Genomic DNA, 13,126 nt, shown 5'->3' with positions numbered 1-13,126 from the left:
ATGAGAAAAGAAGGAGCATTTTATCAGAGCAATGAACTGTAAACATAATAGAAAACAAAATGTTCTGCGCAGTAGTATATACCTTCAACGATCAGCTTGGCTGTAGTGCTATCCATCCCATGCTGATTGATGATCACACATGTGTATTTCCCAGCATGTTCAAATGAAACAGAAGAAATGAAGAGCGATGTGTCTATGTCTGTCGTGGCGATGGAATACTCTCGTTTTTTCATCAATATCTTGGTATCTTTGTACCAAAGAATTGCTGGATGTGGATTACCCAGGAACCCACAAGTGAATTTGCAATGTTCTCCAGCCTTAACAACTTGATCCTTTAGGCTCTCCATAAAAAATGGTGCACTTGCTCCTTCAGATGCCTCTCTGTGTTCTACTGGAGCTCCAGCCATCATCTCAGGAAAAAATAGTTCAAGCTGCCTGGCAGTTTCATTCATCTGTCTGTGTAATTCTTCATCTGTTGCTTTTATTGCTTCATGGTCATGAGCAAAGCGAGCTAAAAAAAAATCAACATTCTGTTTTACGCCTGTTGGGCAACACAAGTTTTTTGATGCTGAAGGTAATTGTAAATTCAATTTGCTTTCAGGCAATGCTTCTTCTTGCACTCTGTCAAAAGAAGGAAGAAACTTTATCTGTCTTGTTTTACTTTCTTCTGCCAGAGTCCGTTTTTTTTGTATAACAGAAAGCCTACCAAACCGTTCAGAAATGCTTGAGGGTTCAGAAGGTTGGCTGCACATTTTCGATTCTACTTCTTTCAAGAATTGCTCCTGAAGCATCTTTGTTCTTAACCGTGACTGCGGTACAACATAAGCTGTGCATTGTGATGGTTGTTTTGAAGTACTTTCAACAGACAATCCAATAATCTTTGCAATCCTTTTTTGCAACTCTTTTGCTTTATTAGCCATTGTTGAAACGTTGCTGCTGGTAATCACAGGAATAGAAAATGAGATTTGTCTTTCAGGTTCTGAGGATCCTATATTTTCAGCACATGTACCTTTTCCAAGCAATTTTCGTTCCACTATATTTTTCTTGATCTCTTTAAGAAGACGTAACTTATGCTGTATATCCATGTCCAAAGATGTCTGAGATGGAACCAGCTTTCCTTTTTCAATCTTGTGCTGTTCATGTTTTTCCCTTTCATCAACGGTACCATAAATCGATGGAGGGGAAATGGGAAAGGAAATATTTCCTCGCACAATTGAAGGCTTACTAATAAGCAATGGTATATGAGCACCCTTTTGCTCGGCAAATACAAATGTCTTCCTCACAGGCCTTTTTCTTTCCCAAGGAGAGCCAACATGTCTCAATGTCACATTCTCCTTTTTTTCTTTCTTTGTCTGCATAACTCGATCAAGAAAATTGTGTGTCTTCGACTTCACCAATTGTATGGAACTGAGGAAATTTATATACTGCTGGAAATGTATTTTCACAAGAAGGGATGCTGCACACTCAGCTGAACCGTCACAGTTAATGGCAAACACACGATAACTTCCTGAATCCTGCTCCTCGACTCTGTCAATCTCCAGAGAAGAGTAATGCACATGGAGATGGCTTTCCAAGGTAACAACATATCGTGAACTTCTAGGTAATGGCCGGTTGTTGTATGACCATGAAATTTTGGGTGTTGGTCTTGCTGCTATTTTGCAGTCAAATCTGATAGGATTACCTTCCAAAGCTGACTGGTATTTCAATTTTTTAATGAAACAGGGTTTGAAATATTCTACCCCAGAACACAAAGGCGAATCTAATTCATGATGAAGACAGTCGATAATATCTAAAGAAGCTCTTTGGAACTCTTTTCTTCTAAATGACAATTCACTTCCATCAGCATCGTTCCATTCTGAAAGAAAAAAAAAAAAAAGCTGTTTTCAGTCTGTAATGTAATTAGGAAAAACAAATGAAAAATTATGTACAAATGATCATTCAATTGAATGTATATGCAAATAGCAGAACATAGTTGATGGTAAGTATTTAAAATAAATAATGAATAGTTTACTCACCATATTTGTTCGAATAAACGCATTGTCTTCACCTATAGATGGTTATAGGCCAGCGCCGCAAAGTGACGTTCACTCCAAATTTCTTCAAACAATGGAAAAATCTAAAAATATCTATTTCTCTCACAATGATTTTTTCCTCTGTTTTTGTTTTCATTTTTCAGAAATGAGTCAAAAGAAACGTAAAAAAAAAACTCACATTTTATTTCCACTGGCTCACCAGACTTGCAGACAGCATTCTGCATTTAATATTTTTGTAACCACTCCACAATCTATTTCATTATGATTTCTCAGGTAAAAGCGTTTATTCGAACCAATACAGTTCAAAAATTAATTTTATCATGCAAAGCAAATGAGGGTTAATAATGCTATCTGCAAGTGAACTCAGTGGAAAAGGCTGTGTTCCATAGATATGTTGTAATCGATAAGAATAATCAAGATTTGCACAGAGACTTCTGAATCCAGAAGTTTCTAGAGAAATAATATGGCTTGTTTGTTTTCCGAACAAATTTGAGAATTTTTACAAGCATGAAATGTCAGGTTATATTTGCAAATGCAATAATAATTTTGAACAATGCAACACAACAAACACCAAGTTCAAATAATATTTTTAAATGCAGCTTTGAGCAATGTCAAAATTATTGGTATTAAACAATTTATATCCTTTCCTCGAATTTTTTCTTCTCATTTTAACTCCTTACAACCATCTTACAAATGGAATCCTCAGATGTACCCCTGGGGTCATACCAAAAAGGCAAATTTACATTTCCCAATGGTAAAGATTCATGAAATAGAAACTGTGCCTTAGAAGATAATTTTCTGATCATTTTAAAGCATTAAAATCACTTTTAAAATGTGTTGATTGTTATCAGATATTTTTACAATTATTATTGGGAATGGAAACAATATTGTCTTACCTTTGACCTCTTCAAAAAATGCTGTAAAATAAAAAAAAAGAGGATTTTAACATTTCTCGAAGGTAAAGATGATGATGTAAAAAATCACACATCCAAAATTAAAACGATACCAAGTCCTAAAACAACTATAATAGTCTTTGTTTTGTAATATGGGCATGGTAGTGGTTGGGGTGGGGGATGAGTAAATTTGTGGCCAAGCATAAAACAGAGATATGATGATTGCTCAGAAAGCTGAAATGTACTAAAAAGGATAACATAGAAAAATAAAATGCAAGTAAGAATTATAGAAAAAAGTGGAGTTTAATTAACGTTGTTAAGTTCGTTTTAGGTGAGGCTACATAATTGATGGGCACCCCTTGTAGTGAATATCTCTGTTGGTGAAAAATTATTGAGGGTCTCATGGTGAATATCTCTGTAGTAATATGACAATAATGTGACATATTTGTAGTAATACACATGAGATTGAGGTTCTTGATTTATTCAATTCATCTGACATGTCACCTGAAGAGAAATCTCCAGAAGATCATTTCTAAATAGCAATTGATTGGTTTACTCACTGTATTCAATATTAAAGCATCAAGTAAATTTCACTGTGTAACAAAAAAAAATTGATCAAATTTAATCAAACAAGATTGCTTTCAAACAATTTCACAAGAATTTTAATCAAACAAGACAATGATCTGATTAAATAATATGTAATTATTTAATTTAATAATTACTTACAGAGCAGAAGGCCAACCTTTACAAAAACAACTGCTGTGATCATAACCATGTTTTATTGCAGTTCAAATATTTATCTTATATATTATATATGGAATATGGAAAAAGTGGAATATGATGGAAAGCAATGAGATTCTAGAATAAAGAACTAATTATAGCATCATAATCTCAAATACCTTCAAGGTTGAGTGTTGCACTGCAGGAGGCTTCACCGTAGGCATTGTTGGCTGTGCACTTATACATGCCAACATCCTCTGGATAGACCTCCGCAATCTCCAATTGGTACGTATCTTCGAAGTTCATCATCTTGAAAAATCTTGATGGTTTAATCTTCTTGTCATTGCAATACCAATTCACCTTGAGGTCTACAAAAGCATGACCAGGCATTCAACAACTTAGTGATTCAAAAAAAAACATTATCAAGGCCAACGAAGTTATAAACAACTGTGAAAAATCAAACCAATAGCATTAGAACAAATATGTAAATAGCGTAAATTTCTCCGAATTTTCTTTAAATATGATATCGAAAATAACGATAAACATCAAGAAAATTGGCCCATTAGAACACTTAATAGAGTAAGAAAGGTTAGGTATCTTCTAAACTCCCAATTACTTTCTATCATCTTCTTAACAATATTTAGGATTGACTCAGAGCCTTACTTTCACCGGTGATATGACATTGGAACCTTGCAGACTGCCCTTCTTTGGTCGACATTGGCTCTATAGGCTGGATTATCTCTGGGGGAATGATGGATTCAGCACCCTCCAGGGGAGATGGTACTTCTTTGGCTGCAAAAGGAATGGGCAAAACATAATGTCTATAAAGAAAAACTCCCAATGCAAAACTAATTATTGTCCTCATAACAGGGCATTAAACTAGTGTGTAAAACATCAACCATCACTTGACAGATTATTGTGAAATCCAACCTCAAAACAATAGCAAATGATGGGCTAGTCTGAGATTTACTTCTCTCTTACCTTCTACATAAAGTGTGGCCGAACAACTAGCGTGGCCATAATCATTAGTTGCTTTACATGTGTAAATTCCACTGTCTTCTGTAAAGGCCTCAAGCAGTAGCAGTGTGTGTTGTTCCTGATCACTTAAGATGCGAGTCTTAAAGCCTTGTTGGAGGTGCTGGTCCTCATGTTGCCAAACAACAGTCGGTGATGGGGTTCCCGCTATCCGGCAAGTAAAGCGTACTGGCTCACTGGCCTCAGTGGTCATACTTTCAAACTTTTGCACAAAACATGGTGCCTCCGGTACTGGTGGAAACAAAGACATAAGACAACTTTTGAAATTCTGATGTTTTTTTTGTTGTTGTTGATGAGAAAGTTTTCATTCAAGCCATAGTCATATAAATACCCTGGCATGCCCATTTAGCTATTAAATTTAAGCTTTTTACAAATGGGATGCCCATTAAGAAGAGAGGTAGACAGTTGATGGGGGGGTCTGTGATATAGAAAACTTGTGTGTATAGAATGTGTATAATCTATATGACCAATGTTTTGCTTCATATTAAGGCAGCAGTGTCAAAGTGCGCTACTCACCATTTACTGTGAGTGTAATTTCACTGCGAGATTTTCCAACGACAAAGGTGTACAAGCCAGCATCGCTGATCCAAGTCTCTGTGATACTCATTCTGTGTACCCGCCGTTCCACCATGTAATTGAACCTCTCCTCCACATGAAAGTTTATTTCGATACCATCTTTGAACCATTGTGCATCAACATCATCCTCATTTACCTCAAACTCAATGATGGCCCTTTGCTTTTCAAGAACCTGAAAAGTGAAAGGTATTGACGGTTTTGGAGCTTTTCACTAAAACCATTATTGCACAAGTCAAAAGACTAGTAAGTTTCATGAAAGGAATCATAATTGATCAACACGCACCTGGATGGTCTTGAAGATTGGCTTAGTAATGTCAATGTGCCTTGCTTCCACAAAGAGGTTGGCGGTGGAAATGCTGCCTCCTGCAACCACACTGTAGGTGCCAGCATCCAACATATTCACCTTGGGAATGATCAGTCGGTGTACAAATTGCTCACTTTGTGTCTGGATTCTACAGGAAAACAGACCATTTTCCTCATTATGAGCAATGCTTATAACATGACACTGTCCTAGAACAAACACTATAAACCTGATACCAATGCTGTTTAAAATTATAATAAATACATATTGCAGTAATACATTTCACTGAAGGTACTGATTTTGAGACAATTTGTGCTGCCTAGCATCCATCCATGCATATAACAGCTGGCAACTGAAAACAGGCTGTGACTTTTCCAATAGCACTCGCATTTTAATTTTCGTAAACCTTATTACCTGTCCGTAGGCTGGAATTCCAAACCATCCTTTAACCATTTGACATCAATGTTGGGCTCAGATATTTCACACTCAAACACGGCCCTCTTCTTCTCCACAACCTTGATGTCCTTTATGTGTTTCTTGAAGTCAATGTGACGAGCTACACACAAATTGATAATCATTATCTTTTGTACATCATATATGGTCTTTATTTCTAAAAGTTGATAATTTACCTTTGCCAAGATTAACAAATCGTTTTAACATGCCCTAATTATTTTGAAAACCCACCTTCTACATACAAGTTGGCTTTGCACTGTGCCAAGCCAGCTTGAAAACTGTATTCGGCAGAATCTCCAAAATGCACATTGCGGATGGAAAGGGAGTGTGTTGTTGCTTTTGAATGCACAATGTAGCGATCAGCTGAACGAATCTCCACGCCATTCTTATACCACTTGTAGGAAATTCCCTCATAGTTCACATTCACTTCAAAAGTAATGGTGTCTTTTTCTTGAGCTTGGACGTCATTCAGCATGGATGAGATCAACACAGCTGTAAGGAAACATTAAAATTAATGTTATTTTGAAATAAAATTTAATCTTAACTATCACTCTCAATTTAATCCATGTAATCACACAGAAATATCCAACTGGTTTTGTTGCTTTTGTAAAGAAACAAAACAGATATGATTTTATCCATATTTAACAATGACTGTGGAAGGGAATAACGTTTTACATTTTCATAGGATGCCTCTTCATAAAGTTGCAGGCAAATAACACAAGCTGTTTCTAGTAAGTTATAAAAAGTTATCCACCATAAAAATGGTCATACACAAAAGGCTCCAGTAAACTGTCTAAGTCCCAAAATTTTGAATGCATAAAACAAAGCCAGACAACAAGATTGCTACAGCCATTTCTAAATTCATAATCAGTGATTGTCTTACTATAATTCACCAAATGTCCGTCCGTCTGTCTGTCCGTCCGTCTGTCCGTCCGTTCGAAGGTAGTGCAAAAACGGCTGAACGGATCGCAACAATATTTTGGGTGGGTAATCCGGGGATCTCCTGGAGTAAAATAGGCTATATTGTTTTTCCAATTTCAGCTTTGGCCTCCAGCATTTTCAGGTTTGGACTCCCGCATAACGTTATTTTCCCGGGTGCCGCACAAACGGCTGCACCGATCGGACTCGGTGACCTCGGACAAAGACCTTTTATAAGGACATGGGTTGAATCCCTGCTTGAGAGAATGCCAACGCCCTCCCCGCCATCACGGCCGTCTCTCCAACTCACAATCCCACGAGATATGTGGAAAGGATGACCCAAAACCAATTATCTTCTTTTTGATTCATATATAAACATCATTAAAAGTAAATAATGACCTCGGCCAAAGTTCAAAGATGTGGCTTTAATCTCTATATGAGAGAATTCCACATAGCTATTTGGGCGGTGTATAAGCCAACAGATCACTGTCTCCATCGATCTTTCTGAGGCCGTAACACCTATCAGCTCAAAATCCTTTTAACTGTTGACTTGGTAGTTTTTACAATGAAGTAAACATTAACAATGTTGTTAAAAGTTTATTTTGTGATTAATTTGTGATTGGAGATATGTTGTTTGGAATGAAAAAAAGAGATATCGAGTTCAAGTGAATGACCGACATGCCGTGATGGTTTCTACTTTCTAAACATGAACTTCGTGGATCGCCATATGCAGATTCACCACGGACCCACGATCGATGTTTCTATACGTGAACGTACCCGTGTGTTTGCGAACGGGTACGTTTTTCATGGAAGTCCTTCACAAACTTGCTGTCCATGTCTGATGTGCGACTGAAGGTGCTACAGGAATGTGGAATTTATTGGTTTCATGCTATAGCATTCGCCGTATCTGCATTGTCTTTTTGCTTCTGGCCTCCCACCCATGCATAGCACGGGTATCTCACTAGTAATGTAATAATTCATGAAAAATTATGATTTGAATTATGACAATTATGACAAAATCATGGTGGGTAATAGCTGAGGCTGCAACAATGTCCTTTCTTTTATAAATAACTATAATTCATTCCATTATTTGCCCAAGTAAGCTATGCATCTATCTATAATTCCAGTAATCTCTGTCTGTCTGTCTGTACGTCTGTACGTTTGTCTGTGACCGCTGTTTCTCGACAACCACGGGTCCGATATACTTTTAACTTGCCAGGTATATTGCTGAGGACCCGAGGATGTGCCTTTTCAAGGTTTCATATTAATCGGACAATTACTTACCGAGCTATGTCCAAAAAACGATTCAACCAATCAGAGAGCAGCGAACGATCGCGTGTGCCGAACGTGGCGGGCACACTCTGCCTCGGATGGCACATTTGAGAGCGTATTCATTTATTTCACGTTTGCAAACTATGTTGGCGTTAAACTACGTTTTAAAACTAATAAAAACGAATTTGCGATTCATTCGCTTTCCTGCGCGTTTGTGCACGCGATGGCGATTTCTTTACCAAACTCCAGAAGCCGTTCGCTTTGGACCAAACCATTGCATGTAAATAGAGGGGGGGGATTGTCACCACTCGCAAGCCGTTCGCTTTGGACCAAACCATTTCATGTAAATAGAGGGGGGGGATATAATTTTAGATATAGATATAGTACGGGCATGCCCTAGTAATAATAACAAGGCAAAGCTCACGTTTAATTGTGAGTGTGGCAGTGACTTTTTCATTGCCACAGATGAAAGTGTACTCAGCAGAATCTTCTGTGCTTGTGTTGATGATAATTAACTGATGCAGCTTGCCCTGCATGATAATCGTGAAACGATCTGTCATCTCAATCTCCACACCGTCTTTCAGCCAGGTGGCTGGGATGTTCACGTGAGAAACTTCGCACTCAAAAGTGGCTGTCTTTGTTTCTGGTACCTCCAAGTTTTTCAGAGTTTTGGTGATTTGTAGGGCTGTTGGGGATGAAAGTGGTGTGGATCAAAAGTAAGCTCAGATTAAATGATTTCTCATAAAATCATAAAAAAACATAATATTGAAGGCAGAAGTCTTTAAAATGCACTGCTATGGATGTTGATTTCCTGAGCAGAAATAAAAACATTCTTAATTTTTCACAGTCAGATACTTTTCAACAAGTATAATGCAACCTTATTTAGTGTAGAACTTATAGCTCACTGTAGGTTTTAGAGATATAGCTCAATGAAAATAAAATCAAATATACAAAATACATGTTGATGTCATTATTTCAAGCAATCGTTATTGTTGACGACTTCCAGAAGTTGTTTATTCAGTTGACATTTTTGTACGCTTGTTTGGGGCTCACATAGTTACAGCTGACAAGGTGCATGCCCTTTTTGCACAAATATCAAAATTAATTTTTCAACATGATGAGAAAACATATAATTCTGCTCACTATAAGGACAATGCAATTGAATTTATGAAAGCTCAAAACATAAAAAGAGGCCTACCTTCAACAAACAGATGTGCAGATGTGTGGGCCTGTGCGACGTTAGCTGTATAATCTCCAGCATCGCCCTTGTCAATGTTCATAACCACAAGTCGGTGAACCTTCTTGTCTATGACTATCTTGTACTTGTCACCCATGGCAATTGGTGCTTGCTTGTGCATCCATTTCACCTCCACATCCTCATGGGACAATGCCAGTTCAAAGGTTGCCGTGGCACATTCAATCGCCGTGACATCCCATGGTCTTTTAAGAACCTTCACAACTATGGGTTGCATGAGAGGTTTTGGATTAGAGATGCAAAGATAATGTTGTATAGTGAATACTTAGTAGTCCAATAGTTGTATCTTATGACCATCTTATCAAAGTACCTCCAAATTATCATATGTTGAATATGTTTCACTTTGAGTAACCACTTTTCTCAACACAAGGTGAGTGCTGACACAAGGTAAGTGCTGACACAAGGTGAGAAGTATTTAAACATCCCCTCGTAGTAGCATCATAATAAATATTTCTTTTTTTTTATCCTTCTGAACAATATTTTCACACTTACCCTCAATATTGAGGCGGGCATTTGCAGTAAGTTTCCCCAGCTTGAATCCGTAAACACTTTCGTCATTTGGTGTGCAGTCTTTGATTCGCAAAGTGTGAATATGTCCATCAACTTTGATCTCGTACTTATCACTAGACGTTATCTTCACACCATTTTTTATCCAAATGCCTCCCTTGACATCCGGATGAGACAGTTCCAATCTGAACATAGCTGAATGGGTCTCTGTCACTGTCTGATTCCTCAGGGTTTTCCGAATTTTAACAGCTGAAGAAAAATATAAGATAAACAGCAGTGTTGTTATGCATATGTGTAGAAATGACATTATTTAATTTTTTACATGGCATAGAATGAAAATTATGCTACATTTGTTGGAAAATTAACACCAGCAAAAAATGCATAGCAGAGACCATAAAATACACTAATAGGCACAGCTAACTCAGACATGGGAGTACGAATGTCTATTGATACTAGTATCAGTTTGCAGAATGAAGAACAAGTGCTGCTGGTGAAGGCTAGTGTCAATCTGCATCAGCGGCCTGGTGGAACAATGGATGAATCAACATAACATTGACTGAGGTATGCTAACCACCATGGGGTGCAAGGAGAAGCTAATGTTTCAGGTGTTAACCATTCAACAGAGCACCTCCAATGAAGGATTAATACCCAAAATATCAGCTTTTCCTTGCTTTCCACAGTGGTCAGCATACCTCAATCACCATTGTTGATTTAACCTACAGTATCAGTTTGCATCTGCAGACAAGGTAAACGATTAATTTCATCAACTAAAGGTTTACATCCACAAGAAAGTAGGTGCAGTTGTAGTTTTGAGCATTAGCCTTTCATCAATGCCTCTGCCACACCTCAATGCCTCTGCCACAAAAACGACTGCCACACCTCATTTCCAATAGCAACACACTGTTATTAACATTTAGTCGAAAAATCTATTGTTCAACTCAAAAAAGGTCTTGTAAATAAAAAGAGTGAAGGTGACATCATTTTACCGATTTTGTAAATAAATAAATAAATTATCATGCAAATATTCATGGTTTTAGTCATTTTTATAGTGATATAAAACTTTTGAGAAAAATTTACATACTCTGGGAAAATACCGGCCCCATGTCAGCTTACCATCAACCTTGAGCTTTGCAGATGTTTTTGAAGAAGCTACTTGGTAAGTGTATTCAGCTACGTCTGCCAAGGATGCATTTTCGAAGGTTAAACGCCGGCTGACACCTTCACTTTCGAGCTTCAAGTGGTCGCTGAGAACAACCTCCTTGCCATTTCTCAACCAGATACCCTCTGAGAGTGGGTTAACAACCTTGCATTCAAAGACAGCCTTCTGGGACTCGGAAACTGCCTGATCCTGTAATGGTTTGCTAATTGCCCCTCCTGAAATGCATGAAAATGATCATTCAAATTAGTAAGAGAGAATACTATTCTTTTGTATGCAAACTGTTCATATACTGTTAAAACAACAAAAGTAGAACAAACTACATATATTATAAAGCAACAATCAATTAAGATATTGAATAAATGTTAGTTGCCCAGGTCGAAAATCCCATGGAAAACCAATAGGACAAATTCCATTAAAATCCCATAGGAAATTGGACAAGTAGGATTTACTAGTTTCAATAAGGAAAGTGAAATATTGGACCAGTAGAAATTCCACAAACAAACCAATATGTCAATGGGACCAGTAGGAGACCAATATAATACCAATATATAAATGAGCAGGATTGAAAATAGCCAATTGACATATGTGGGGAAAATTACATGCCCAGACTGGTAATCAAGCCAATGTCCTCTGGTGAACTGTACCATATTTTGCCATTTGAGCTCTCTAGCTCCTGGAGCAACTTGCATTCTCATATATACCAAAGACTCTAGAGGGAAACCCTGTTATAAATAACATGGCTACAACTCAATTCTATATGGAACTGTGTGTTTTGCATTTGTTTATAACAAAATATCATCAAAGAATTTTGGTTGGTCTATGGGTTTTCAGACCAATTAATTCGAATAGTTTCTACAGGACCAGTTGAACTTAAAGGTTCCCATTGGTTTCTATGGGTTTTCAGACAAGTTAACTCGAATAGTATCTACAGGACCAGTTGAACTTATAGGTTCCTATTTGTTTCTATGGGTTTTCAGACCAATTAATTCGAATAGTTTCTACAGGACCAGTTTAACTTAAAGGTTCCTATTGGTTTCTATGGGTTTTCAGACCAGTTAACTCGAATAGTATCTACAGGACCAGTTGAACTTATAGGTTCCTATTTGTTTCTATGGGTTTTCAGACCAATTAATTCGAATAGTTTCTACAGGACCAGTTTAACTTAAAGGTTCCTATTGGTTTTTATGGGTTTCAGACCAGTTGCATTGAAGGGTTTCTATTAGTTTCAACAGAAACTGGTTCGGTTTCTACTGGAAACTCTACTGGTTCCTGTAGAAACCAAGTGAAACCGCGATTTCCAATAGAGACCCATATAAATGTCCTACTGCTCTCTATTGGTTTCTATGGGATTTTCGTCCTGGGTGCTCTGCGAAGAATGTTGAGCCTCATGTATATAATAATACAACACTTTAAGAAGCTATAAATGTAAATAGGTAAAACTATACTTTAAACCCTCTATCACTGATAAAATAGGTAACTAATAATTACATTTCTTAAAGATTTGGTACATCTCATGATAGTGGCAGCAAGTTATTAAATGATCATTACCTGAGACAGACACAGCTGCAGATGTCTTCTTTTCACCAACACAAAAAGTGTACTCTCCATCATCATCTTTGCCAATGTTGCACAGGATGAGTTTGTGGACCTTTCCATCCACCTCCTGTTTACAGGTGTCACTGACTTTAAGCTCTTGCTCACGGAAAAGCCATAAGCCATCAACACCAGAGTGGGATAATTCTACTTCTAGTGTGACGTCTTTGGTTTCAGGATAGGTCTGATCTTTCAAGCCTCGTACAATGGAAACCTCTGCAAGGTAGGAAAATATATTGCATTTCTTCTGAGTTGATAGCAATGTATAAGTGTTGTACAAAGCTAACACTTAGCATATCAATCGTGAATAAGTTTGAGATTTAATTACAGCTTGAAACGTTTTATGATTGGTGCTCAATGAATATATCAATAGTTTTTCGCAAGATGACAAGTAAGGTAAAATTAATGCAG

The 13,126-nt window shown here is 37.3% G+C and overlaps 1 protein-coding gene across 1 annotated transcript in view; it reads right to left on the bottom strand.

Moving 5' to 3' along the window:
- Window positions 1-13,126, bottom strand: part of TTN (titin) — a 501,281-nt gene that overhangs the window by 437,522 nt on the left and 50,633 nt on the right. Inside the window, exons 28-41 of the mRNA XM_078776713.1 lie at window positions 12,671-12,931; window positions 11,077-11,337; window positions 9,949-10,212; window positions 9,400-9,660; window positions 8,626-8,886; window positions 6,243-6,503; window positions 5,973-6,114; window positions 5,541-5,709; window positions 5,198-5,429; window positions 4,628-4,912; window positions 4,310-4,438; window positions 3,826-4,014; window positions 2,930-2,950; window positions 83-1,855 (exon numbers count right to left, since the gene is read on the bottom strand). Coding sequence (XP_078632839.1) covers window positions 83-1,855; window positions 2,930-2,950; window positions 3,826-4,014; window positions 4,310-4,438; window positions 4,628-4,912; window positions 5,198-5,429; window positions 5,541-5,709; window positions 5,973-6,114; window positions 6,243-6,503; window positions 8,626-8,886; window positions 9,400-9,660; window positions 9,949-10,212; window positions 11,077-11,337; window positions 12,671-12,931 — 4,509 coding nt within the window. The remainder of the gene's footprint in view (window positions 1-82; window positions 1,856-2,929; window positions 2,951-3,825; window positions 4,015-4,309; window positions 4,439-4,627; window positions 4,913-5,197; window positions 5,430-5,540; window positions 5,710-5,972; window positions 6,115-6,242; window positions 6,504-8,625; window positions 8,887-9,399; window positions 9,661-9,948; window positions 10,213-11,076; window positions 11,338-12,670; window positions 12,932-13,126) is intronic.

This window comes from Myxine glutinosa, chromosome 1 (genome assembly GCF_964187855.1).
Source record: "Myxine glutinosa chromosome 1, kmMyxGlut1.1, whole genome shotgun sequence".
NCBI classification, from domain to species: domain Eukaryota; kingdom Metazoa; phylum Chordata; class Myxini; order Myxiniformes; family Myxinidae; genus Myxine; species Myxine glutinosa.
This window is presented reverse-complemented; position numbering and strand designations above follow the sequence as displayed.